This window comes from Anolis carolinensis, chromosome 5 (genome assembly GCF_035594765.1).
Source record: "Anolis carolinensis isolate JA03-04 chromosome 5, rAnoCar3.1.pri, whole genome shotgun sequence".
In the NCBI taxonomy this organism is placed as follows: domain Eukaryota; kingdom Metazoa; phylum Chordata; class Lepidosauria; order Squamata; family Dactyloidae; genus Anolis; species Anolis carolinensis.
Genome location: NC_085845.1, coordinates 189481053 through 189509032, shown reverse-complemented (window position 1 = coordinate 189509032; position 27980 = coordinate 189481053). Strand labels below are relative to the sequence as shown.

Genomic DNA, 27980 nt, shown 5'->3' with positions numbered 1-27980 from the left:
TTGAGATCTCTTCATTGGTTACCCATTCTTTCTTGGTTTCAGTGCAAGATATTTATTTTAATGTTTAGAGTCCTATGAAATCTAGCTCCCTTCTAACGTTCAGCCCTCATTTCTATTTAAAATCATTTGTAGTCAGCTTTTGAGCATGGGTCATGGAAGGGACACCATCTTATCCTCTTCTGAATGATAGAACATCAACTCACTCTGTTCCACCACCATTTAAAGAAACTGACTGCGACATTCCAATGTCTTCCAGTCAGTTTGCAATGCTATTTTCTGGTATCTGGACACAATCTGAGAACCCCAGAGGTCCCTGGAGATGCTCATTGTAGGATTTAAGAGACATACCTATGGACTACATGATACATGTATGGGAGCAGTGTGGGATCCAAGTCAAACTATCAACATGAAATATCCAATTTCAAAGTATTTAGCACAGATTGCTGCTGCTACATGCCCAGTTCTGATCAAGATAGATCTTTAGATCTACTTGATTCCACACAATAGCCTGGAGGACTCCACAACATACCCTTCTTTTTTCATTGCATTGTGTGAGCATAACAATGATCTGTGATTTCTGCTGGAGAACCATCTTCCAAAAGTCATTTCTCGTCTCTGGCAGTGGGCCTTGGGTTGCAATGTATTCCTGTGGAGAGTTGTAACCCTGTGAGAGAAAGCACACAGTGGCTTGTTTTAATAGTCTCTTTATACGTTTTCCAGTGACAGCTGGTAGTTTTCATGTCAATGCAGCTATGAAAATTTAAAAACGTGTCCAAGCTGCTGAACTCTATCCCCCATTTGGTCCTAACACCTTAGATCAGTGGTTCTCAACCCGTGGGTCCCCAGATGTTTTTGCCTTCAACTCCCAGAAATCCGAAGAGCTGGTAAACTGGCTGGGATTTCTGGGAGTTGAAGACCAAAACACCTGGAGCCCACAGGTTGGGAACCACTGCCTTAGAGAGTATCTTAAAGTTAAGACTAAAACTTGAAGATTTCACTGCTCCACTGAATTGAAAGTTATCATCTGCTGTGGATTTTTTCATCAAAACATGGAATTTAATGCTATTTTGAAGGTCAGAACTTGTTATCATCCACACTTCTTTTCCCAGATGTACTTGCCTTTGAAGCAAAGTACTCTGATTGTTTTTCAAAGGATAGCCAAGACCTACAAAATAGTCTGGCAGTAGTCTGGTAGTCTGCTGCAAGACAGAACTACAAAAAGTTGTGTGGCACATTAAAACTTCTCATTGTATTTGACACCTGTATTTTTATGCATCTAATAGAGTGATCTGGAGTCTACAAAGTTTAAGTGATACAAAAAGGTTAGCTCTTATGCACAGCTTATGTAGTATTTCTCAAGCCACAGTAACAATTGCCATTCCTTTGACCAATGCAAGCCCAATTTACTTACTGGGATATAATTCGCATTAATGTAATCGGAGCCTTCTTCTTCATTCATTGTAACCAATCGAACACGGCTGAAATCATCTGCAAAAGGAGCAGGGGGTTTAAAAAAATGACCACCAAAGGCGGACTGAGCTTGAAGCCAAATCACAAAAACACCAGATAGTGTCTAAGCCAGGGGTCATCAAACTATTCAAGCAGAGGGCTGGTTCACAGTCTCTCATACTGTTGGGACTATAGTTTGAAAAAAAACATGAACAAATTCCTATTTACATTGCACATATCTTATTGGTTGTGCAATGATGATGATGATGATGATGATGATGATAATAATAATAATAATAATAATAATAATAATAATAATAATAATAATTTATTTATACTCTGCCACTATCTCCCATAGGGACTCAGGGTGGCTTACAAATAGCACACCATGGTGTCACACCACATATAAAATATGGTATATCAACATTAAAAATACAATAAAAGAAAAGAAGGAAAAGGCTATCACAACAGGACAAATTAAAATGCAGCAATACCAACTAACATGATTATAATCCAGAAAATAAAAAAGAAACTAAGCTACTTTCTCATTATGAGAGGGAATTAAATGCAGAAAAACCAAGTAATGTGATTATAATCCATGTGACTTTTATGCTTCCATGCTCACAATTGATTACATGCATTTCCCGTTCTCCCTCTAAGTCAGAGGAAGCATGAAGCCAAAGAAGCAGCAAGAGAAATAGCAGCAGGACCAAAATGCTGTGCTGGCCTCTAATGATGCCCAATAATGGCAAATCTTTGTGTTATCTCTAGTGCCTGATAATTAAAAGTGGTGTAAATACCAACAAGACAAGACAGCTCTCCATATCTGTAGTTTGAATGGTTGCAGATTTTTTTTAATTCAAAAATTTGATCAATATTGTCTTTGTAGGAATCTCTGGGTCCTTCAACACAACCCTATGGTCAATGTACAGGGGGAATTGACCACAGAGTCACAGTGTAGAACCTAGAGATTCTTACGGAGGTGTTCTCTCAGGTTAAGACATAGTTTTTCAATTTGCTTTTTCTCATTTTCATGAGGGTCTTGCACCCCTAACCCAACTAATGTGGAGAGCAAAGTGTACTGTTAAAAATAGACATGACAAAATATCTTTCTTTTAAAAACAGCTTACAGGGCAGGATATTTGTGTAGCGATTTTTAGTGCGATTCATGGGGAGGTCTGCTGCAAAGTGTGGGATATCCAGGCCAATCAGCTTCAGTTCCTGCATGAAACACAAAAGAGAAATACCATACTCAAATCTCCACTTCTCTGCAGCCAGTAGATGGTGATCAATATCTACATCTAAAGCCTAACCAAGTGAGATTACAATGGAGAACCTCTCATTCTGTACAATGATGCTGCTATATTTCACTTTAACCGCTTTGGTAAGATCTTATAGAATCCTGGGAAGTGTAGTTTGGAGAGGACTATGTGGAATTCTTAGCCAGAGGATTCTAGTGCCTTTCTACATCACAAGTCCCAACCTTCTATAGGATGTAGCCATGGTAAAATGGGATGTAGTGTTATAATGGTGCTGTTCAAAAGGGCTTCTGGAGTACCATTCTGTGGAATTTATTTAAGTTTCTTGGTGTCCTAAGATGAAGACAAAGAACGTAGGTGTTGGTGTGGAATTTGGTTGCTAGCAATCAGTATCAAAGAAGGTCTGATGTGAAGGGGAAATCTTTATTGAAGATTACATGCTGCTTATGGTTATTTAAAGCAAAGACAAATACATGAAAGGAAGTGAAGTCACACCAAAGAAGATTGAGTAGATTGAGAAGATTGAGATCCAGAGTAGAAGTGAGAATGTTGTGGTCTCCAAGTAGAGAGCAACTTCCAGCAGCCCTTGCCAAACTAGAGAAGGTGAGGAAAGCTGAGAGTGCTAATTCTAATAGACCACATAATTCCTCTCTACCTGTACTGTCCCCTTTAGGCACAAAAATGTATATTTCTCTCTCCAGCATAGTAAGAAATAAGTAGAAAGGTGTAAAATGTAGGGGGGTATCAAAGAGACATGATTATCCACCCCATTCTACTGTGGAGAAACCCAGGTCTGCTCTCCATTCACTACACTTTACTTATCATGCTCATTTAAGAAGGTGGTATCTCATGAAGGACTTACCTCAAACTGTAGAGAGAATTTATAGTCAGAATCTTTAGCCATATCCTTGATGTAACTGTCAAAGTCATCCAGCTGGATGGGGCTTGAAAAAAAAAAACAGATACAGAAAAAGTCCTGTCATTCATAAAACCCAAAATACAACAACTGAATCAAAGGACAATCAAACAGGTCATTAAAAGCTTCATGTTTAGATCTAACATAATTAATTGGGAATCGGAGAACGTCAACAAGTATAAGATAAAGGTAGAAACTGTCTTTCTCTATTATTATTATTTTATTATGACACAGCAAACAAGATAGACATGCTGGATTTCATATCACAAAATCACAAGTCGAACACTTCCCAAGTGTCTAGGACTGTGTGATGTATTTTCAGATGATGTGCGCAGATCCCAGCAGGGTGGCCTTTTGCAGTTGACAGATCGTAATTTTGTCAATGTCTATTGTTCCCAAATGCCGGCTGAGATCTTTTGGCACGGACAACACTTCAGATTAAACTTTCTCTATTATTATTATTATTATTATTATTATTATTATTATTATTATTTAAATGGTCTTCCTCCAAAGACATCACAGGGCAACACATGAACCCAGTCCCCAGCTGTTCTTCACAACAACCCTATGAAAAAGACTATGCTCAAATGTGACACTGGCTTGGGATGCTGAATTCTCTCCGAGTTTCATCCTGAGCTTTAAAGGAACTATCTGAGGTGCTGGATCCTGATTTCCAAAATAGGTTCAGCACCTTAGACAATTCCTTAAAAGTTCAAACTAGGATGCAGAGTGGGTTTAATGCCCAAAGGACACCGGAGCCATCAGTTACTATAGAAGACCTGTAAACCTTAATAACTTCTCCAACTTCAGGTAACCAATCATCTGAATTGACCTAGCCAATGTTAGATATATTTTCCACAAAGGTTAAAGGAGATGGTAAACCTGTCTGGTCAAAATAATTGATCACTGAAATATAAGTGGAAAGCTCACGTGTTGGAATGCTGTCGATATCAAAACAAAGGCATAAATTATTGCATTTGTTATACTTCTGTTGTATTTCAGAATGTGATGGAATTCCTTTTAATATCGGAATTGATTCAGGAAGGGGGATACAATTCAGTTCTGTAACAGACACCCTGTTTCCTCAAACGTAGTACAATCCAAAAAGAGGTTTAACATATTCTGATCTTTGTGAAAACTTATATCACCTTTCCCTAATCCAAAATCTTTCAAATATATTTCATCACAGTCCCATCATCCCAAACCAGCATTCTGGTGCTAGCTGGGGATGATGGGAGTTATAGAAAATACATCTGGATGGCTCTAAGTTAAGGAAGGTTGAATTATTCATTTTTGTTTCCACCAGAGTTCAATCAGAATTGATTTTAGATGGCTCAGCATCCTGCTGCAATCATAATTTGTTAGGATTTATACCGTGGATAATGAAGAAGAAGCAAACACATTCACTTGCCTAATTATCATCAACTAATTTGCCAGCACTGAAGCAAATACACTCATTTCCCCCTATTTCCTTGAAGCAACATACCCCAAGGAACTTGTCTCTTATCAACAATTAATTACCCCTGTTTACCTGTAAGCATTAACGAACCAGAGTATAATTATCAACGGTGTTGGGGGGGGGGGGCGCGAATGGGGTGGCACTTGACAACAGATAAATTCCTGTCATTTCGCACACTTTGTGATTGCTAATGAAAGGCAAGCTGTGTTGGAATTGTTAGCTAGAGATAACTTATTTCCCCCCGCTGACTAATATTCTGTCAGTCAGAAACATTTTTATCATGTAGTATCTCCTGCAATGCTTAGACTGAAATGTACTTAATGCTTGAATGCTGTTGTCCTTGTGAGATCCAGACTGAGGGGACAAAACCAACACATCACAAGGAACTGCAGGCAAACCACCTTCTGGCTGGTACTTAGAGACAATAGTTCTTTCCTGCCCCTTTTATTTTCCTAGATATACTGTCTTGACATTCCACAGCACTGCAATAAATAAATATAACTAGCTGCCACCAAAAACATAGTGTGGTAATGAGCTCTCCAATTATCTGGGCAACATAGACAAGTGGTACAGTGTCCTATATCATAATCAAAGGGTTGAGGATAGTGTTGGATTTAAAGTTACAAGTACTGGGGTCACAATGTCAGAAATCAGAAGACTCAACTGACCAGTGAGATGACCAATTTTGGGAAGCTTTGAGATATTTCTGTGTAAAGGTTATAATAAATCATATTTGGGAGAAGGGGACATAGAACATGAGAGAACCAAGACAGTCAAGGAGGTTAGGTGTCAAGATACAGAGTTCATTTGTATTGGGAGTAGTCTAGGAATATTCTGATAGAGGTGTTAGGGAACTATGCGTCCCTTTTAACGTCACCCAAATATGACTAAGGGTGCATATATAGACTGCAAAAACAATGCAGTTTGACACCACTTTATCTGCCATGACTCAGTTCTATGGAATCATGGGCTTTGTAGTTGGTGAGGCAGAGAAGGCTAAAGACCTTGTAAAACTATGATTCTCATGATTACATTGCATTGAGTCATGAAAGTTAAAGTGGTGTCAAATCATATCAATTCTGCATCATTGGACTGTCTTATAGCTTTATATCTCTTATGTTTTCTTGAACGAGGTTGCCTTCATGTATGAGATACCCTTTCTACTAAATTTGCTTACTTAGAACAAAAGCTTTCTTTTAAAATTTTCATCTATCTCTGCGCTCTTTCATGTGCCTTCCTGGGTAGAAAGTAGACATGAATTCCCACTCATTGCTTACTTGGGAGCAGGAGTAAATCACTCATATGAGGACCCAGATAATGGAAGAGCCCATTATCACACAAAATACATCCTGCAACATTTAATAGGTAGAAATTGGGATATATTTTCCCGAGCAAACACAGAGTGGGATCAAGATGGGAAAATTATCAATGGGGAAAGAACACAGAAGGTAGGAGAGGGTTCACATGTTGGTGCTATTTTAATAATTACAATGTGGGTGTTAACTGGTCACAAGCATTTCATTTCCTATTTTAACAGACCTTAAAAGCAAAGCAGCTCCATTCAATGGAGATCATAAATAGTTTTGAGTCTTTCTAAATGTTGTTTGACTAGATGATCTCATAAGACCATAGTAAGTAAAGAGACCTCCAAAAACCATCTAGATGGTCTCATAAGACCATAGGTAAGGAAAGAGACCCTCAAAAGCCATCTAGATGATCTCATAAGGCCACCAGAAGACCATAGATAAGGAAAGGGACCCTCAAAGACCATCTAGTTGGTTTCATAAGACCATAGGTAAGGAAAGGGGTCTCCAATGGCCATCTAGACAATCTCATAAAACCATAGGTAAGGTAAGGAACCCTCAAAGGCCATCTAGATGGTCTCATAAGGCCATAAGTAAGCAGAGACCTCCACAGACCAGGTAGACTTAGGTCAACCCTAAGCCTAAAATTTAGGACAGGGGCCAGGGAAATGACCTTGGAGGGCCGCATCCAGCCCACGGACCTTAGTTTGGAGACCCCTGAACTAGATGTTCCAGCTCTCTCATCATTCACTATGCTTACTAGATGCCATGGGCTTTGGTGTGCCACAACTATCAAACCTAGTTTAAGTGTTCATATGTTTGCTCACTTGCATCACTGAAAGTGGATGATAAAAACAGGATCAATTGACCATTTATAGGGAGGAAAAAACTATAACACTAGATGACAAAACCGAAGGAGTAATCATGACGAAAGAGGAGCAGTAGCTCAGTGGTTTAGCCTTAATATCTCTTATCAGCAGATTCTCAGGAGACAAGGATAAAACAAACTTCACAAATGAGTCAAATGACCCAAAACATGTCTAGATGAATGTCCTGACTCAATAAAAAGCAGTTCGACATGTCATAGGTTGCTGGTGTGTCTATAAAGGCATACATGACGTCTATATTAATGCATCCTTTCAGTTATTAATGGGCATACTTGGTCAACTTTCTTTTCTTCAATCCGTTTTTACTCCTGCAAGAAAAAGAGAGCCTCATAATTATGTTTTTTGGTGTCTTCCCAGTGATTGCATAGTGTTAATAATAGTTATGTATTTTAATGCCAATATTTTAAAGCACATTTGAACACATTCACTGTTAGCATGCACTGAGCTTCCACCAATTAATTTGTGACATGACAGATTTAAAAAATAGACCAATTATTTTGGAAAATATCTAGCCCATGCAGAAAAGGGTGCTATATAACAATGTGGAGCATGCAAAAAAGGGCTTGCACTTAGCTATGGAACATGAGTTTCCTATGGAAGAAATGCCATGTACTAGTGTGTAATTAAAGCCTATCCACAGCATACAGAAGCATTGCTTCCCGATGTAACTATTCCCAGAAGACTTTCTTTAACAAAATGTAGGTCTGGGAAGCATCACATTCCTGTCCCTCTTTTATTCCAAGGGGTGCAATCCATTTTAATTTTGAAAGCTTCAAACAAATTGAGTAAAGCATCAAAGCAAAGAAGAGGAGAACAATTAAATCACTTACCAAGGGTTAATATAAAATGCCAAGAGATAATCAGTCCAAAGGCAGGAGGGTAACAGGGTTAGGAAAGCAAATACACTCCTACGCCTGTGAGTATTAATAGATAACATACACAGAGATTAACAAAAAATAGAGCAAGGAGGATTAGTATGGCAAACAGAAGTCAAGCAGTCAATGCATCACATGGTAGACATAGGCAGGCAAGGGGGAAATGCTCAGAAGGACTAAATTTTTCCCCAAGACTGGCTGGGAGTCAACTTCAGAAGAAAAGAGGGATATGCTCAAAGCCAACTGGCTCAAGAGATCATCTACACTGCACTAACACCATTTTAACATATAGCTCCATCCTATGGAGTCCTGGGATTTGTAGTTTGTTGTGGCAGCATATCTCTCTGACAGAGAAGGGCAAATATCTTGTAAAACTACAATTCCCAGAATTTCATAGCACTGAGTTATTGCAGTTAATAAGATGTCAAACTGCTATAATTCTGCAGTGTAGATAAGAGGGAGGAGCCCATCTTCTAGGACTGAGCAACTACTTCACGATATCTGTGAAATGCAGCATTCTTGATAGTACAGCCAGGTCATATTAGCTGGAAAGTGAGGCCAAAATAATTTTCCTCATTGTGTTGGGACAAAAATGGTGGAAATGTACCTAAAGTTGATAGTAAAGAAATCAAACCCTGAAGAGTAAACTACTAATTCTCTTAATTCTCCATGGCGTTTGCACAAAGCAAGATGAATTAATTTCAGCACACCATGGGTCCCCTTTGAAGCAGATCCTTAATATAACACTGAAGCATCATCAGCTTCCCTCTTTAAAAAAAAAAAAACAAACGGTCAGGATCCCTATAGGCAGAAAGGTGTGTTTCTTTTGCAATGGCACAAAACAGAGTTTGGGAATAGGTACAAAACCCTGTATCATAAGTACATGATGCACCATTAGCAGACAGGATTAACAAACTAATCCTGAAGCTGTGGTTTCTTAAACCCTATTGATTTTAACTGGATTAATGATAAGTGAGTTGCTCCTCTCACCCCACTCAAATTGGCCTGGCTCATAGGACTTTATCATACAAAACAGGTATTCCACAGTAGTTGAACAATGACCCAAATGCAACAGTATACTGGGATGAGCACCCTCACAATTTCATAAATGTGCTGCTTTGGCAATCTGTGGCCATGTTTCTGCATAACCTTATAATGCTGACACAAAAGTGTAATGGCTACATTGTTCCAGGTAAATGATGAGAACATGACACGACTAGCAGCTTTTGATTGGATTTCCCATCAGTAGCAGGGGAAAGCTTTATAAGAAGGCGGCAACAGCCTGTGCAATGCCAGTTTGCCCTGAGATAAACGCCATAAAGCACTGACTTATAACCACTTCCTGATTCTTTCTTTAAAAAATAGCTTAGACATGAAACTATTTGAGTTAGGTAAAAGATAGTAAATTCCCTTATTACTAAACCATCTGAAGCCTTTCACCAATTTCTAGGTAGCAGGTCTCATGCTAGATCCACACTGCCTTATATCCTAGCATCTGATCCTAGATTATCAGCTTTAAAGTGGGTTATATAAATCTGTACTGCCACATAATCTGGGATCAGATCCTGGGATATAAGGCAGTGTAGATCCAGCCTGGGATGTTTTAAAAGTAGCTGAAAAGGGAGAACAACAAGGTATTTATCAGGACTGTTCTTGTCATGGAGGTGTTACCCACCAGTTGAAGGGTGTACCATTCACAGGTGAGGCCAGGGCTTTCTGTCTTAGCCTGAATGTTGCACTTGTGTAACAGAAGAATGTCAAAACATCAGGAACGAGGAAGGAAAAGGAGACCCAGGCATTGTATGCCCTTGAATTCAGTCTGCTATTTGAAACAATACTAGTGGATACTGGCAGCTAGTTTTGGCTCATGAGCCTTCTAACTGAACTACCCTAGTAGCAGCAGCATAGGACAAGAAAAGAATAAAAACTCCCCAAAAGGAAACAATGTGCCTCCCTGAAGCACTAGGTGCATCACAATGCTTAAAACAAAACAAACTATCATGTGGGCCTTTAAAAGAATGGCAGCAAATATACATGATCTTCCTCCCAACCATCTGGGTTGCCATATCATCCAGTTAGATAGATTTAGCTTAGACCTTTTGCCCAGTTCTGGTTGAAAAGCAGTTCTGGCTCTTAGCCAAATGTTCATCTTCATTACATCTGAGACACCACCAGTGTTTCTGTCATCTTCCTATGTTTTCTACTTCAATTCCTAGCACCCCAAGATAGCTGAGGCTACTGGGAGTCCAAAACACCTGGAAGACCAAAGTTTGGGAGGAAACTACAGGTGTCACAGAGGCAAGAACAATGATCATCTGGAAAGGAACCATAATTGCATTTGGTAGGGAGCCATGGTTCAATGCTATGGCATCATGAGATTTGTAGTTTGGTGAGGTACCAGCACTCCTTGGCAGAGAAGGCTAATGCCTTGTAAAACTACAACTCCTATAATTCCATAGGATTGAGCCATGGCAGTTAAAGAGGTGTCAAACTGCATTAAGTCTACAGTGTAGATGCACCCGAAGATGCCCTCATGGGCTCTCTGGACAGAAAGAGAGTTGGCTAAGATTAAAACCTGGCTAAGATTAAAATCCGAGCTGAAAAAGAATATCCAAGAAGTTGTAATGGTTGCTTTCTATTAGAGGGGATATTTATCTCCCCCCCCCTCCAAAATAAATCCTCATATTTCCTTGCCTGTTCACATATGCAGCTCAAAGAAAAGATAGCATAAAAACATTTGAGCAACCGTGTGTAGCATTTTATTAAATTTAATGCTTGCTGACAGAGCTGTGTTGAGATGGGATTTGGAGGAGAGTAAACCAGCTAAAGGCTGCAATTGCACTTTTTTCATTGCAATAGTATCTGTCACCATTTGTAGGGACTGAATTTTATTCATAGCATTGGGCTGTTCAGCTTTAAGTTTCTAATTAACATTATTCAGGCTTAGATCTTTAATTAGCGAGTACCTTTGATCTCCCGCCTTTGGTGCCATTAGCGTACACACTATATCAAAGGAACTCCAAAAAAAGAGATTAATGATTGTTGTGAACGGCTATCTGCTCTTGGGAGCTTAAGCAGGAACTGAAGGTTGATTTCCACTTAGTTCATTAGTAGCATCAATATTTACAGGGCTTGCTGGTGGCATTTCATTCATTGGGGTAGTTTTATCATCAAAAGAATTGCTTCAGTGCCATAGCAAATCAATTTTAACATTTGTGCCAGCTGGTTCTACTCCCTAAAATGACAGAGATATTTGAAATTATATTTGCTGTACAAACTAAACCCATAACTGATCAACCACAAATGGAGAAGCAATGCATGGCGGCATTTCCCCTTGGATCAGAACCAAGCTCCTTTCTCCTCACCTATTCTGTTTACTTGGAAAAGTTTAGTGTTGGTCAATGAACATGGAATCAAAATTGATCTCTTTCTCCAGTACTGGAAATTTATTTCTTGCTCTTGCTGCAATGGCCTCTTGAGCTGGAGTATGAAACTAATACTAGCTTCTGTCCTTCCGCAGTAGTTCATTCCTTTTGGTAGAGGCCATTGTCCTGATGACACTAAGGAAGTTTTGGCTAGTGACAGAGCGATAAAGTTTGGCTTGCTCACTAGATGGAGACATTGTCTGGCATCATTTTTTTGATACACACCAACCTGAATTACTTCTTGATACCAGCAGTGGTAAAAATGACAACAGGGAAATTAGCAACACAAGGCTGAAACAGCTCACATGTTGATGGTATTTATCTTCCCATCACCTCTCTGCAATAAGATATGGAACCCATATCAATGGTTTCATTTACCTGACCCATAGAGAAATAGTCTATCGAGAAAATTGCTAGATCCTCCAGCATGATTCCATAGTATGCTTTCCACTTGTTACTACTGGAGGACCCAGCTGAATTTTGGAAATGATACCTCTTTGGGAATCTCTAGGCCCTATGCTAAGGGACAGAAGCCAAGTAATTTTATACCTGAACATATCCCCCAGAGATTGTGTTGTATTTATGTCTGTTTTTGGTGACAGTTGAATACAATGATAAAACAGAGGCCTAATGAGACAAAACAGGCTGCTTTGTCAGAGCAGAAACAACAAACACGACTGGAGGTATGAAGAAATTGTCCTGTTCACCAGAAGCAGAAAAAAGAAACCTTTCAATATGTCGAGAGTGTGGTATCAAAAGGTGCTTTGAAAACCCATTAATTTTGTCTTGCACTATTTCTTGGCAACTTCCAAAAAAAATCAGTGGCCTCTTATTCACAACCAGAACTTGAGAAGTTAATTTTTGTGGATTGCAACTCTTGGGATTTTCTAGCCATTATGGCCAGAATTGTAATCCAAAAAGGTAATTTCCCTAAGCATTATTTGAATTAATGAGCAAATAAATGGGGAAAAGTAACTGACATCTGCATTTTTTATAGTTTGCAAATATTTCATAAACACCAATTTTAAAGTTATACAAAGTGTTATACTGTGAGCTTTGCCCTGAAGTATAAAATAAATTACCTAACAGGCTTTGGGGTACTGAAGTTCCATTAAACAACTCTTGTTACCAAATTCAAATATATCTCTGAAGTGATAATGGATTTTTAAGTCTCACTTTAGGCTCCTTGTTGCTATAGGATATATACTTTTAAAACATGTCAAGGGGGAAAAAATGTAGAATCTGCCTGACTGGTATCTGATTGGTGCAGCCATTGTTGCATATTACAGTTTCTCAGTGGAAATACTGATAAAAGACATGAATCAAATGGAATCAAACACAATGCTTCGAAGGTTAAAGTTTTCCCACTATGCTAGTTCTTTGGAAGAGAATTCATGCCAGCATGAGATGAGCAGAAACTAACTTTGGTGAATGCATGGCAGGAGCTTTCTGAGCTTTGAAATGATGAACTTTGACTTGCCAGTTTTTAAAATATGAACTCAAACCAAAGACTGTGATCCTGCTACTGATGTAACTAGAGAAATAGTTTCAAGGTCTTCCAGTGATACCCTTCAAAAATCTATCTTTGAAGCCTTGCAACCCCTGCCCAAAACCAGCTATTTCTGATGTGTCTGAAGAATAAGATGGTAATGACATGTCCAGCCTTTTTCCAGTCATGGGGCATACTGAGTCAAATAGCTGGGGAGATGTCTGGGGACAGGGAAGTTCCTATGGGAATTGTTTTGCCCCTCTCTGTTTCAGTGCTCTCCACAACCAGGAGAGGACTGGATATGTAATTGCCCACTATCCTGCTTTCTTGGGGCTTGGAAATGACTGTGTTGGAGGAGACTGAGACTGGGAGGGGGTGTACTTTTGTTATTGTGATTATGCAATGACCATAATTGTAAACTGAAATGATTATAACACTATACAGCAGAATCACAGCATTGTAATTACTAAAAACCAACATTTTACATTTAAAAGTAGTTAACAGTTGAATCTAGAGCAGGATTTCCCAAGGTTTGCAGTCACAACTCTTCCAAAACTCACTTGGTTTATCCTGGGTCAATTGCATTCTAATCAGTTCAACCTACTTCATAGGGTTGTTGTGAGGACAAAATTGGGGGGGCGGGGAGGCTTGTGTGCCATCCAGATGATTGCAATGTATGAAGGAAATAAAAGGAGTAAAACAAATGATGACAAATAATCCATGAAATATACACCTCTTTGATATATTTGAAGGCAATAATGTTAAAATTGCATACTCAGTTAATCAAATATTCCTCTGTATAAAGAGAAGGCAACTTGATTCAGTTGGGACGTGGTATTTTCCAACATGTTCCTGCAGCCCGAAAAACCATTCTAGAGTCGTTGTAAGCTTTATGGATCACTTTTTGGTGGCACAAGGCTGCAAAGCAGGTTGATGCCACATAAATCCATCACCCATCCAAACACAAGACTTTTTTTTTTTACTTGGCATAACTACAGGGTCTGAGTCTCAGTTCCTAAACTTTGAATGCAAGAGTCATAATTCTAAGTCTTGTAACAAATCAGTGTGAACTACCTTGAAACTTTGGTTTTCTTTTCTATCAGCATAAGTGTTCCATTAAGTGACAGTTAAATACTTTTCATTCTCATGAAAAATGTCAACTCCACCAGCTACATAATAACTGTAATATCCAATACATGGCAACCTCTATTTTGTAAAATAACTAATCTCAAGGGAAGTTAAGTTAGCATGACAAATGGCAAAGCAGTAGTCTATCTTTTGTCATATACTTACCAGTTGTATGGGAGTTTTCCATCTCTCTCCAATGAAGCAAAATTCACAAAGGTTCCAGCACCGCATTCCCTGGTTTAGGAAGACCCAAAGTTATTACTGGCAGATATAAGAATATGTAGCTTAGATAATGATGTTGCTTTAATAAGATACCAGACCATATTCCTGTTCTTCTGTAATCTCTAGACCAGACTGAGAGTATGGTGGTCTTCTAGAAGTCACTGGATGACAGCTGCCTATTTAGTTTCAGGCTAATAACAGTTAGAGGCCAGCAATATATTGCTCCTATGGTAGAGCAAAACCTGTTGTAGGAAGAGAACCTGCTTCCATGTACATATGGCTTATAAGTAGATAACAGATGTCACCTATAGAGACCGGTTCTAGACGTATTGGGCTACAATCCTACAGTCTAGCATAGCATAGTCAATCTTATAATACAACTGGCCATTCATCAGCCCCTGAAAATACTATACCATTACTGGTGTACCATGCCAGGCCTAAACCATAATTATGGCTGGTCAGAGGCGAAACATCTGACTATGTCCCTGTAGCCAGGCATGAAATGATTATATCCTCCACTACAGCTCACTGGAGGATACAATCTTTTCATATCTGGGTGTCAGATACTTCTCCAATCCCTCCCTGGCTCTGATAAATCACAAAATGACTACTAGGATTAGGGGGGAGGGGGCTGCAGTGATTACATTAAGTTTGGGGGGAAAGAAAGGGGAAGAAAGGAAGGGAATTTCAACCTCTGCATCAACCAGAAAGAGACATTCAATGGTGTAAGGCTGGCTTATGCCTGTATATACTATTATCAGAGTGTGAACTCTAACAAATTGACAACTGTGATTCAGATGCTACAATGGGACTTTGAAGATCCGGGGTCCAATCCACAATGAGACATGAAACTCACAGAGTAACTTTTGCAAGCATAAAGGGGTTGGAGATGAGCTGATTGCAAGGCTACTTTGAACATCCAACACAGTTTTCCATGGAGGAAAGGTGGCATATAAATATCATAAAAACAAATAGTCCATATCTAAGTCCTTCTTGATTATCTAGACAAGGATGGTGTTGAGTGAAATTCCAACAATCCTAAGCAGCATAGTATAGAATTACAATTCAACAGCATTTGGGGGAGTTCAATATTCCTAGTCCTCATTTAAAGCAATGAATAAGTTCAATGTAGGCTGTAATTCTATCACTTAGGAATAAATTCTACTCAGTAAAGCACCTAACACCTAAACAATATGCCGTGATGGATTCTGAGCACATTAGATAAGCCATTTATGATCTAGGATAAGGATGTTTTATATGAATGTGTTTTGTGTGTGTGTGCACACATCATAAAGGAAGCTCAACTACTTAATCCAACTGTTAGACTCAAATAGAAAGATTTCATTGAATCAACAGAATTTACCAAATTGCAACTAAGTCCATGGATCTATTTTAATTGGGATTAAATTTTGGGTATAGGTCAGGAGTAGAACAAATCATATCAGGAAAATATTTAGAGCAAAATATGTGAGTTTGAATATCTCTACCCCCCTCTCTCCCCTCTAAATGGAGAAGAAAGAAAGATCGAGAAAATAATGGAATTTACCCATATTTTAGCTATGCAGCTGATCCTAAGCCAACCCTGCAGTTGGTCTTAATCCAACCCCTGTATCCTCATCACTTGCCTGGCTGTTTATAATTTCTAATAAGAGAGAGAAAATCTAACTGTAGCCCTTTCTTAAGTATCAAATATTTACCTGCCATTGTTTTACTTTTACTAGTGAGCAAATGAGAGACAGCACTGTCATGGAACTGAAAAAAAGTGTGAGAATTACCCTGGATAATAGCTGTAGCTATAAATAAGGCCCAAACGTACATAATCCAATTTAAAAGACCTGTCCTAATCCAAGTGCACATGTTTCACCTGGGTTTTCTAATGTACATCAAATACATCACAACTGGTAAAACACCATGTCTGCAAGGGGAACCAATTAACACTTCTTTTTTCAACTCTTCAAAGTCATGCTTTGAAATGCAATTATATACATCTTTAACCTTGAAAGGAAAGAGAAATGTTATTCTGGCATCAGTGTGCTTTGGGATTACAAAGCATTACAAAAATGACAGGGGAATGTGTCTCCCTTCATAGAACACTCAACTGCAATTCCCATTGTGCCCCATCATTGGTCAGACTGACTGGAGATGACGGAAACAAAAGTTGAACAGCGTCCTGAGGGCCAGAAGGTCTCCAGCCCTCCAAATAAGCACAGAACTGGTTCCTCTTTTCTTTACAAGGCTCAGGAGTGTTTCAAGGGGAACTGTTTTTTACCTACCTGGCCATTTGGAGATGTTTTCTCCGAAGCACTACCAAAGTTACAAGTAGCAGCCCTATCAGAAGGATACTCAGAATTGCTAGGACAGAAATCACCACCACATTTGGATTCATCTCGGTAACTGCAGAGGCAAGCAAAGGATCCACATTAATAAGATATTATTGTGAAGACTGATATCAGTATGATGTAGAGATGTATAAAATACTCACAGATCTTTAGCCCCAAGCAAGAACATGTAAGAACATATTGAGATACCCCATTGAAAAATACAAGCCATCTTCCATGAAGATTTCCCCCAACCCCAATAATTTGAGATTTGTCATTAGTGTAAATAAAAGCTTTCTTTCTTTTCTTTTCTTTTTACAAAATATCAACTTTTTGCAAAAAAAACAACAAAAACCAACCTAATATATTCACCCAGAAAACACTGCAATTTGTGTGAATTATATACTTTTTTGCAAAAAATTTTTTGCATGAACCTTTTTATGTGAAAACAAAATTTTGCCTCATATTGCAGGAAATCATTGATTAGGTGCAAAAGTCTTGTGCAATCACACCCAGCAAAAAGTAAAATTTTGAAATGAATCCTCCTCAAATGAAAGAATCAAAAAAGTCAAAAGATACATCCCTGGAATTTTTTTAAAAATGGCAAAATACACACAATCAGGCAGAAAGAGGTCTTGTTGAGTTTAATTTCATTAAATTTATTAAAATAGTTATAGTAGAGTCTCACTTATCCAACACTCACTTATCCACTGTTCTGGATTATCCAACACATTTTTGTAGTCAATGTTTTCAATGCATTGTGATATTTTGGTGCTAAATTCGTAAATACAGTAATTACTACACAGCATTAATGTGTAATGAACTACTTTTTCTGTCAAATTTGTTGTATAACATGGTGTTTTGGTGCTTAACTTGTAAAATCATAATTTATTTTGATGTTTAATAGGTATTTTCTTAATCTCTCCTTATTATCCAACACATTCACTTATCCAACGTTCTGCTGGCCCGTTTATGTTGGATAAGTGAGACTCTACTATATATCCCATCCTATATAATGACACATAATACAATTTCAAATGTGTTATTAGAAGCATGTTGTGGATTGAGCAGGAAGCACTTCACCTTGAAATGGCAGGTGAGGCTCCTACACTTGGACCACAGGCCATTGGCAGCTGTTTTCTAAAAAATGTCTTGGTACATGCTTTCTATTTCACAAATGAAAACTTGGACAAAAATGCAACATACCCATAGTAGAAACACTGATGAAGGCTGGGACACTGGGACTGCTGTGGCTGAAACTGGTAACGCTGCAGTTGTAGGATGTAGCAGGTAGAAGACTGGAGATTGTCACCACATGTGAAGACACTGTAACAGGTTCCTACATTTGTTTGGGAAAGGAAGAATACATGGTAGATTACTTATCCTAGGTTTCTTTCATATTGTAGAACCATACAGATGAAATGGGCTTCATAGGCCTTCAAGTTGAAGCCCCTGCAGGATGTCCAGGCTCCTTTTGAAGGTACCAAGAGGAAGAAGAGTCCCCACCTCTCGAGGCAATTGGTCCCACTGCCAAACTGCTCTCATTGTCAAGAATTTCCTTCTCGTGTTCAATTGAAATCTGCTCTTCTATAGCTTAAAACCATTAGGCCAAATTATACCCTCTAAAGCAGCAAATGGTACAAGTGAATTCACTGTGTCCTTCTGGAGAAAGGTTTAACTGCCTGCCACCTCTTGTAATCACCACAGTGTTGTAATACACATACATTAAACTGCCAACAACCTAGACACTCAGTGATGCAAGAAGGTGATTACTTCACCACATATATACTGTGGTCTGGACTAGAGACAAGCCACATCCTGGCTTACGTGAAGGATGCACAAATTGGCTCCTATGTCGTGGAACATGACAAATGAACATGTGACATCTGTGAGCTGCCTCTAAGGACCCTTCCACACAGCCATATAAGCCAGAATATCAAGGCAGATAATTCACAATATCTGCTTTGAACTGGGGTATCTGAGTCCACACTGCCACATAACCCAGTTCAACGCAGATCATATGGGATTTTATTCAGCTGTGTGGAAGGGGACTTAGAGGAGTAACACTTCAGACAGAGTAGTGGATTGCTGTTTCCTTCCACATGGCCTTTAGAGTCAAAACAGTACTGCCCTTTTAATATTTGCTTATACTGCTTACACCTTTTGAAGTTGCATAAACCAAAGACTCCAGTCATCACAGACAATGGTAAGGGATTGTGAAGATTGCAGTCCAAAATATCCAAAAAATCAAAGACATCATGTAACAGTCAGGGTAACCACTTAAACACTGTGAAAATGAAAAAAAAATGCTACACTAAAAAACAGGATGTAGTTTGCATAAAGCATCTGGCAAGCACACCAAGATGGGGATATCCTCTTCTATGTCATAAACATTTGCCCATTTACAAGAAACACCATATCATATGGCACTTCCCAACATGCAGCTCAGTTCTTTCACTCTTGACTCTACGATGGTGTGATAGAGAAGGATAAATGGGATGTGGTGGCAAAGCCAAGTCAAGATAAAGATGATTCAACATTTCCCTTTTTGCAACCAGATTAGTGATCTATATGGTTTTCTGGCTTTTCACACAGTTTTGAAAACCCAATATGACTCATATCAGTAAGTGAGGTGGTTCCAAACCTATCTTCTATACAGTGTGTGCCCTTTATTTCAGTTCCTTAAGATGTGCCCATACATAACAACCATCACAATGCAATGAAGAAGAACAAAACATCAGCAAGGCCAGCAATATTACCACTGTGGGCACCTTTAATGACTGGATTCTCTCTAGACTGCTCCTAGAGTAATTTCTGAAAACATTTACAGTTAAAACAGTATTGTGATACAGAATAAAATTTAACAAAGCAAAATATATTTAATATACCGGTAGATAAAATTCAAGGTGAAGACTAATTGTTTCCAGATAAAATTAAAATTAGCAATCTCTGCTTTTAAAAGAGCATGAAAACAAAAAAATTGGGATTTCAATCAGAACTGGTTGAATCTTGAGATCAAGGCTCTGACCTCAGATTCAAATTAGACCTTGCCCAGCTTCCTTCATTATGAAAAATCGAATAAAACAGGAACTTGTTGCTGGCTTTCACTTTCACATGCCAAGCTAGGAGACACTATAGCACACAGGCTGAAACCCCTCGATGGCTTTCTTTTTAGTAACAGAGCCAAAGGAAATGAAAAGGGGAAAACAGATACAAGAACTATTCAGAAGAGCCAGTGGTGCATGAAATGAATATCCCTGAGGGTTGACACCACCACCCTCATCTAATCCACAACTGTAGAACCAATTCATTCACCTTCTGCCCTCTGGAAGGAAAAGACTTGAGCTTGAATAGGGTCATATCCTGCCAGGGAACAGAAGAATATTGAGGTGTTCATCCAAAAAGACGACCCTGATACATGGATCAAAGAAAGCAAGTCACTTGTTTAGCCAGTGACTATAGCTGCCCTACAAGCATAGTGGTTTACAAGAATACAGAAATTTCTCCTTGTTGTTTCTCCTTAGGACTTATTTTATAGTCACATTTTGATTGTACATATTAATGTACAGTGTTCCCTCACTAATTCGCTGTTCACTTTTCGCGGATTCGCTGGTTTGCGGTTTTTCAATAAACTCTAAAAGACTATTATAAATCATTAAAAATTACAATTTACAGCCTAAGGAAGGGAGGAAGGAGAAGCCAAAGGGAGAGAAAAGGAGCCCAAGTGGCAACGGGAGGAGAAAGACGCAATTTATCAACACACAATTGGTTGATAAAGACTTAAAATAGAGTATAACTACTAAAATAATGTATAAATATTAAAATAAATACAGTGTCCCTACTTCGTGGATTTTCACTTATTGCAGGTGGTCCTGGAACTTAACCCCCACAATAAGTGAGGGAACCCTGTATACTATATGTTATGTTGTTAGTATACACCACTTTGGAAATTTCCAATACAAATAAACACATGTTTGATAGAATGTGTGAAATGACTTCACATGCACCCAGCTGAACATACTATAACACTATCCTCTCACATTGGAAATATATCCAGAATGATGTTTACATATCAAGGTTATTACTTACTTGCCCAGTTCTATTTCCTGCTGGGAGCATAACAGCTCAAAGTAGACTTTTGAATATTAAACTCCCCCCCCCCTAATTAAAGCTACAAATCAACAAAAACTACAACATAATTTCTGAGGTTACACCATTTTGTTAAAAATAGCAATTGAGTCAAAAATAACCATTCAGTTTAAAATAATCATTTTGGTGTTCTTAACCAAATTCTAAACAGTACAAATTACTTAACCACTAAGAAAAACAGATTCTAAATTTGAACCACCACGATTAGGTTCAATAAGAGATGAGCCAAAGCTGAGAAGAGAGTAAACACATACCTGGATCTTTGTGTCTTGGTTCAAGCCAGCCTGCTGGCAGAAGACTTCAAAGAAATCAGCTTCTCCCTCTTCCACCCACAGGAGAGTCACAGATGTTTGGGTCTTATTCACAGCAAAGAGTGATCTTGGAGGAGCTGGATCTTGGGACAAGAGAATCAAGTTATATGGGACATTGGGAGCCAGCAGGAAAGTCTAGCAGACAAAATCTGCTGGGGAAAACAAGATCCAGTTCTTTATTTATGACTCCTCAAGAGATATTTCACTCTTCCCAAAGCTCACTCAGCGATAGAGAGCAATTTCAAAACAGGAAGATGTTCCAAGGCAACAGAATCCCCACTCTGCCTCAATTTTTGCAGCATTCAGTTATTGCTTCATTTCCTTTTGCAATAAAAGCTTAACTTCAGTACATACACGTGTGTTTTCTAAAATTTATTATATTTGCACTATTTCCTTTAAGAACATTACTACATTAAATGTAAGAAACAGTCATTCTAAAGTGGTTTATTATGAGCTTAATCAAAAGAGATTGTGTCATGTCAATGGCAGTTCATAAAAACACCAAACTTTGTTCAATGCACATTTAAAAAAGTGATGATGTTGCATCAACACATGTATGTCATTTTTCAGTTTGCTACACTTGCAGCCAAAAATTCAGACCATTGGTTTTCTGACATTTATACCCATGCCCACTGAAATAATTTAAACGGGATTCTTATGGCCAAAGTGAAATTATATGGAGTTCAACTTGTAAGTTGTTCTTTGACAGTTCCCATTCTTTTCCTGTCTTTTAGGGTTGGCAAAGCTAAGTATCTGCTAAACTCCACTAGTAACATCTGTAAGTCTCTAGCCATACTCCTTCAATCAGAAGTTGAACACAAAATCATGTTGGAGCACCTAGAAATTCCTAGAAAAATGACCTTTATGTAGTGTAATGTCTGGTAGAAGCTGACCACAGAGTCATACTGGAAGATTTAGAGCAGGCATGTGCAAACCGGCCCTCCAGGTGTTTTGGACTTCAACTCACACAATTACTGTTAAGAACTGTGGGAGTTGAAGTCCAAAACACCTGGAGGGCTGATTTAGAGAGTCCTAGAAACATCATATTAATCAAATCTGCAAATAATACAATCCTTAAAATTAAATCTACAAAATATAGAGGGGCAACTGTGCGAATATATTTAATACCAAAGCTACTAAAGTCACAGGAAGGGAGAATAAGTTGACTCATTTTCCCAGGTAAACTACTTATTACTTCATATCATAGGAATTCGGGGATTTGGAAAAGTTACTTTTTGGGCTACCATGCCCAGAATCTTCAAAGAGCACTGAGGAACTCCAAGAACTATAGTCCAAACTCTGTAGCAACCTTGGAAGAAGGCTTGCAATGTTTCAAGAGAAAGACTTACCAACTTTCACAAGCTGAGATGCAGAGGTGTTGCTACCCGTTTCAGTGCAAGCAGTTACTGAAAGATTGTAGATGTCTCCTGGAGGAAGGTTGAGCACTGCAGTCATGGCATTCCGAGTCACCTAAGAGAAGTGCAGAAAGCATCTCTATAAAGTGGGAAGGAAGCATTTCTTTGGCCTTCACATGCAGGTTCCCTAAGGTGCAAGACCAAGCTGTCCATCAGTTTGTCTAGAAGCCATTCTTCCAATGAGGAAGAGTCCATCATCAGTCTAGACTAGTGGCTCCTAACCTTTGGCCTGCCTGACATTGCTGACTTCAATTCCCAGAAGCCCCAGCCAACATGGTAATTGTCAGGAATATGTAAAATTGGTTTCCAAACCATCTGGAAGGCCAGCTGCAACCAGCTGCAATGAATCACTCTGACCAGGATGTCATGAGTTCGAGGCCCGCTCAGAGCCTATGTTTGTCTTGTCTTTGTTCTATGTTAAAAGGCATTGAATGTTTGCCTATATGTGTAATGTGATCCGCCCTGAGTCCCCTTCGGGGTGAGAAGGGTGGAATATAAATGCTGTAAATAAATAAATAAATACTTAGGGAGGAATGTAGCCTGGGCATTGAAATAGAGTCTGTGGACACAAGTCTGTGATATCAAATGCGAAATAGGAGCACTAGGAGGATTTGCTTGTCAACTATTTCTTATGGGAAAAACTAATAAGAAGCCAACTATGTACTGAGCAGATTCAACAACATGGTTTTCTTTTAACATGGCCTTTTTATTACTTGAATGCAATAACCAAAGTAACTTAAAACAGTCAGGCTTACACTCTTTTTAATTTTCCTCTTTCCTTCTGCAACAACCATCCAGTGCAGCATTCTGGAATGGGAAAGATCTGTGTTGTCATCACCATAGATCCAGCTGACATAGAGAAGGTTGTTGAAATACTCAACTGAAGTAATTTCAGGTGCCACTGGAGCTATTAGGGGAGAAAAAAAGCATCATTATGACCACCACCACCATCATCTAATCTGTGCATGTTAAAAAATTCTTACAATATGTATATACAATGTGAGCCCCATATGTTACAGGACTTTGTATGGATACACAAAATTATAGATAACAGTGAACCCTAACAAATGAGCAACTTCCAATGAAACATAACATAAGGTTGTGCTGGAGGACCTAGGAAATGCCTAGAGAGGACATTGCTAAATTATTTGGGTGCATCTACACTGTAGCGTTAATGCAGTCTAACACCACTTTAACTGCTATGGCTTAATGGTACAGAATCCTGGGGTTTGTAGTTTAGTGAGGTACCAACACTCTTTGGCAAGCAAAAGATCTTGTAGAACTACAAATGCCATCATGCCATAGCATTGAGTCGTGACAGTTTTAGTGGTGTCATATCACATTAGTGGTGTCATACCAGTGTAGATGCAGACTAATTCTCTGGATTCCTTTTCATATTCAGCTTTAAAAAACCTCCAACATCTGACCACAAGGGGGAGCTTTGGGAAGTGAAGAAGCAAAATTCTAGACTACACTGACAAATAATGCAGTTTGAATTACATGATGTGGTCAGCGCAGACCCATATAATGCAGTTTGTACAGTACTGAACTGCGTTAAATGAGTTTCCACTGAACATATAATGCAGTTGAAGCTACTTTATTTGGCAGTGTGAATCCAGCCACAGGCTTGGAAATACGCTCAAACACACTACTTGACCACCACCCCCAACAAAGCAGGAAATCCAACGTTACAGGACACACCTTTTTGGGAGCTGGCTAGTCTACAACTTCTAATGAAAGAGAATGCACTGCACTATCTTCCAATGTGCTCTGTTCTACTATTGAAAAATTCCTATCTCATGTTTAGTTACAATTCCCTTTCCTGTCACATGAACAGACAATCCGACTTTAATAAAAACTTTAACAAAACTTTATTTGGATCCCGCCCTAACTCCTCATGAGGACTCAGGTCAGCTACTTTCTGCCTCAAGAGAAAATAAATGTGTTCCAAGTTTTCATTGATAGACTATCAAAATTGGAAGATAATAGGTGATCACCGTTCATATTACAATCTTATAAGCATCTAACTGGGATTAAGTTCCACCGCTTTGCTTGGAACCTTCTTTTGCATAATCTCCTATATATTTGTACAATTAATCATCTCAGATGAAATCCTCTATGGAAGTCATGTCTTCATAAATTAGCAGGAATTAGTACATGGCAGTTCTGTGACATTCATATCCAAAATAGGGCTGTTGTTAGTTAACATATAGTAGAGAGATGGCAAAATGACCATTGTGCTATGGAACTGATACAAATAGGACCAAAGCACTAACAGAGTTTCCCAGTGCTTCTGGTATTAAGCCAAGTACTGTACAGTAAAACCCCATATCTGTGGGATTGGTACACATCTGGAAAAAAAATCCACTAGACATTTTCTAAGCACACCAACAGATACTATGTTATGCTTTTACTGGAGGTTGACCACAGTGTTGTACTGGAAGACCTAGTGATGCCTAGAGAGAAGTCCTTGCTATGCATTTCCGAGGTTCTCTAGCATGACTTTATGGTATGCTTCCACAACAAGGTTTCTTATTATCCCCAGCTTTGTGTATCCATGCAAAGTCCTGGAATGTATCCTCCGATGGATAGAGAGGTCATACATAAAGTTAAGTAAAAGTTGATATAGGTTTCTGATGATCTTTATTCTAAATATTCTCACTAGATCTCATGATATGCTGGCATCCTGTGGCAGCTTGTCAATATATCCTATAAAAGCATCATGACCTTCCTTCCTTCCTTTTTTCCCATTCCTTCCTTTCTCTCATACACAGAGAAACACTGGTTCTTTATTGCCCTATATGCTGAGCTCAAGAGAGCGCTAACCCCCAGCCCCTCACCTTTACAAAGCACAAGCTGTGCCGAAGACAAACTCTGAATAAAAATGACTTCCTTAGAGCAACAAAGGAAAATATATTGCTGTCCAAGGAATAATAAATAAATGGCTTTAGGGACTTCAAGGTGTTTCTTTTACAGTCCCCTGTAAAGCAGAGACCAAATGCCCTCCAAATAACATAGCTATGTTCACGAACAGTGAAAATAGATCACTGTTTCTTCAGTTTTTTTTAGAGGAAAGAGAATGAACCAACACAAATATTTTCCAAACAGGGAAGGGGGCTGCTTTTCCTAGCAGAGTAGCTATCTTCCCTTTCTTTTCTTTTGTCACTGCCTCTGATAGAGCTGTTTCTTTCCCTCAAGTTGCCTCAGGCCAAAATTCAACCTCATTCTGATGAAATAGTGCAGAGTTCTAGCCCTTGGGACTTGTCATTTCCCCCAAGGGATATTCTAATGCAATTCAAATGATGAACAGGTCATAACCTGTATTGTAGATGCATGTGTGCATGTGTGTCTTGGACCTGAAACAAGACTAGAGGTTAATTAAGAACATTTTTACCATTACTATTATAACTACCACCACTCTGAATAAGCAGAATATATCCGTGAGTGCTTGACCTAAGGAGGATTACTATCAGGCAGGAGGAAAAGGACTAGCTGGAGGTATTCTGTTGCCTCATTTGAATGATGTTTCTCCCCCTCCTCCTTCATGTAGAAACCAATAATACTGATGGTCTATCATTGTGTACAAGAGAGAATATTCTTCATCATGACCTAAGATCAGCAGGTTAGCTTAAAAGACACAAGCCATGTTGAATGGCACATATAGCTTTGCATTCCAATACATCTCAAGGCAAAGGGTGGCAATGGCTTCAGGCAGCAGACTCTGCATTATAAAGTAAATGGTTACTGTTGCTGTTGTGTGCCTTCAAATCATGTCCAACTTATCGCCATCTAAATGGTCCTCAGGTGAACAGCAAGCTTCACAGTCACGAACCAAAACAGACGTATTGTCAAGCATTCATCAAATCCCGCTTTACCTGTTATGAAGCTGATAGTGGAACTGTCACAACAGCTCAGCTCTGGCTCTCCCCAGGTCACCATAGTAACTCGGAAGTTATAATACCATGCAGGTAGCAGGTTGCCTATTCTCTGAGTAAACAAGAAGAAAGGTCAGGAAGAAAAAGAGTTATGTCCACATGCTTGATTAAAGCAAGATGTTGTTCCCTGCCTCTCTTTCCGTAAGTCGCAGATGGAAATTATCCATATCTAGTGAATTGTACAGTGTAGAACATTGTTAAATTGGAACGTGGGAGATGTCAACTCAGGTCCCCACCGGGAAATCACTAGGGGTGCATCTACACTGTAGAATTAATGCCACAGCTCAATGCTATGAATCATGGGAGTTGTAAATTTACTCTTGAGGGTGGTGCTCACCACCATTTCTAAGCTAAAGAGCCAGCATCATCAGTAGACACTTCCAAGGTCATGTGGCCGGCATGACTGCATGGAGTGCTGTTACCTTCCCGTGGAGCGGTACCTATTGATCTAACTCACACTGACATGTTTTCAAACTGCTCGGTTGGCAAAAGCTGGGCTAACAGCAGGACTTCATCTCGCTGCCTGGATTCAAACTACCGATTTTTCGGTCAGCAAGTTCAGCAGCTCAGCAGTTAAAGTGCTGTTTAACTGCATTAATTTTACAGTGATGATGCACCCTCAGTGATCTTGGGCCTCTTGCTTTCTCTCAATCAGGTAAGGTAGGTACAGAGAGCCATATACATGACTATGAGATCACTGAAGGAATAGCTGCATTTGAATATATCTAATGAATCAATGATGCCAACATGACCTTAGATTTTTAAAAATCTGCAGGAATTTGTTTTTGTAAGCAAGTATGAATATGCACGTGTAAGAGACCATAACCAAAGCACATTACCACGGATGATGTCAAAGAGACTGTTGCTGCTATTTCATAGTATGTTGTCCACTCAGAGGTCATCGTTGAAGGATTGAAATAAAACATTTCTACAATATATTTCCGGAAGACGCCAAGGTAAGGCCTGTTCCAGCTGAGGACCATAGCAGTGGGTCCCAATGGATAAAGAGTTAAATCCTTTATCCCTGTTGGCACTACAAAACAGAAATGAAAAGGACACTTACATTTTTACTATTAGTTGAAAAGATGCTTCTACTAAAGGAGTAGGCTGTGCATGAGCATGTATGGATATGTGTTTCTTAGTACTATTTAGCCATCATACCAAAGCTTTCCAAGCAATCTGAAATGTTGAACACAATGTGCTAATCAAGCTTTTGAAAGTTTTATCTCTTATTTCATTGCTTACTAGATGTAAGCACTTTAAATGCAAAATTGGGTGGCTTAGCTATCCTCAGCCTGTTGTTATAGGCTGGATGATATTTTATATTTGCTCACAGTTTTGTACAAAATATATGTCTCTTTAGCCTGTATATTAAGGAAACAAATGTCTTGATAGAGTAAAAACACAGATGTCTGTTTGTAAGAGGAACAAGCTTATCA

General features: G+C 38.9%; 1 protein-coding gene across 4 annotated transcripts in view; it reads right to left on the bottom strand.

The window, feature by feature from the left end:
* Positions 1-27980, bottom strand: part of ptpro (protein tyrosine phosphatase receptor type O) — a 132571-nt gene that overhangs the window by 14280 nt on the left and 90311 nt on the right. For 2 of the 4 annotated variants that reach the window (XM_008118630.2, XM_008118631.2), the window contains exons 9-22: positions 27381-27574; positions 26482-26593; positions 23362-23513; positions 22541-22661; positions 21135-21274; positions 17938-18070; positions 16687-16807; positions 14357-14425; positions 8105-8188; positions 7547-7582; positions 3571-3652; positions 2580-2670; positions 1412-1488; positions 530-664 (exon numbers count right to left, since the gene is read on the bottom strand). In XM_008118630.2, coding sequence (XP_008116837.2) covers positions 530-664; positions 1412-1488; positions 2580-2670; positions 3571-3652; positions 7547-7582; positions 8105-8188; positions 14357-14425; positions 16687-16807; positions 17938-18070; positions 21135-21274; positions 22541-22661; positions 23362-23513; positions 26482-26593; positions 27381-27574 — 1547 coding nt within the window. The remainder of the gene's footprint in view (positions 1-529; positions 665-1411; positions 1489-2579; positions 2671-3570; positions 3653-7546; positions 7583-8104; positions 8189-14356; positions 14426-16686; positions 16808-17937; positions 18071-21134; positions 21275-22540; positions 22662-23361; positions 23514-26481; positions 26594-27380; positions 27575-27980) is intronic. The other 2 variants (XM_062983132.1, XM_016996575.2) reach the window with 2 other exon arrangements.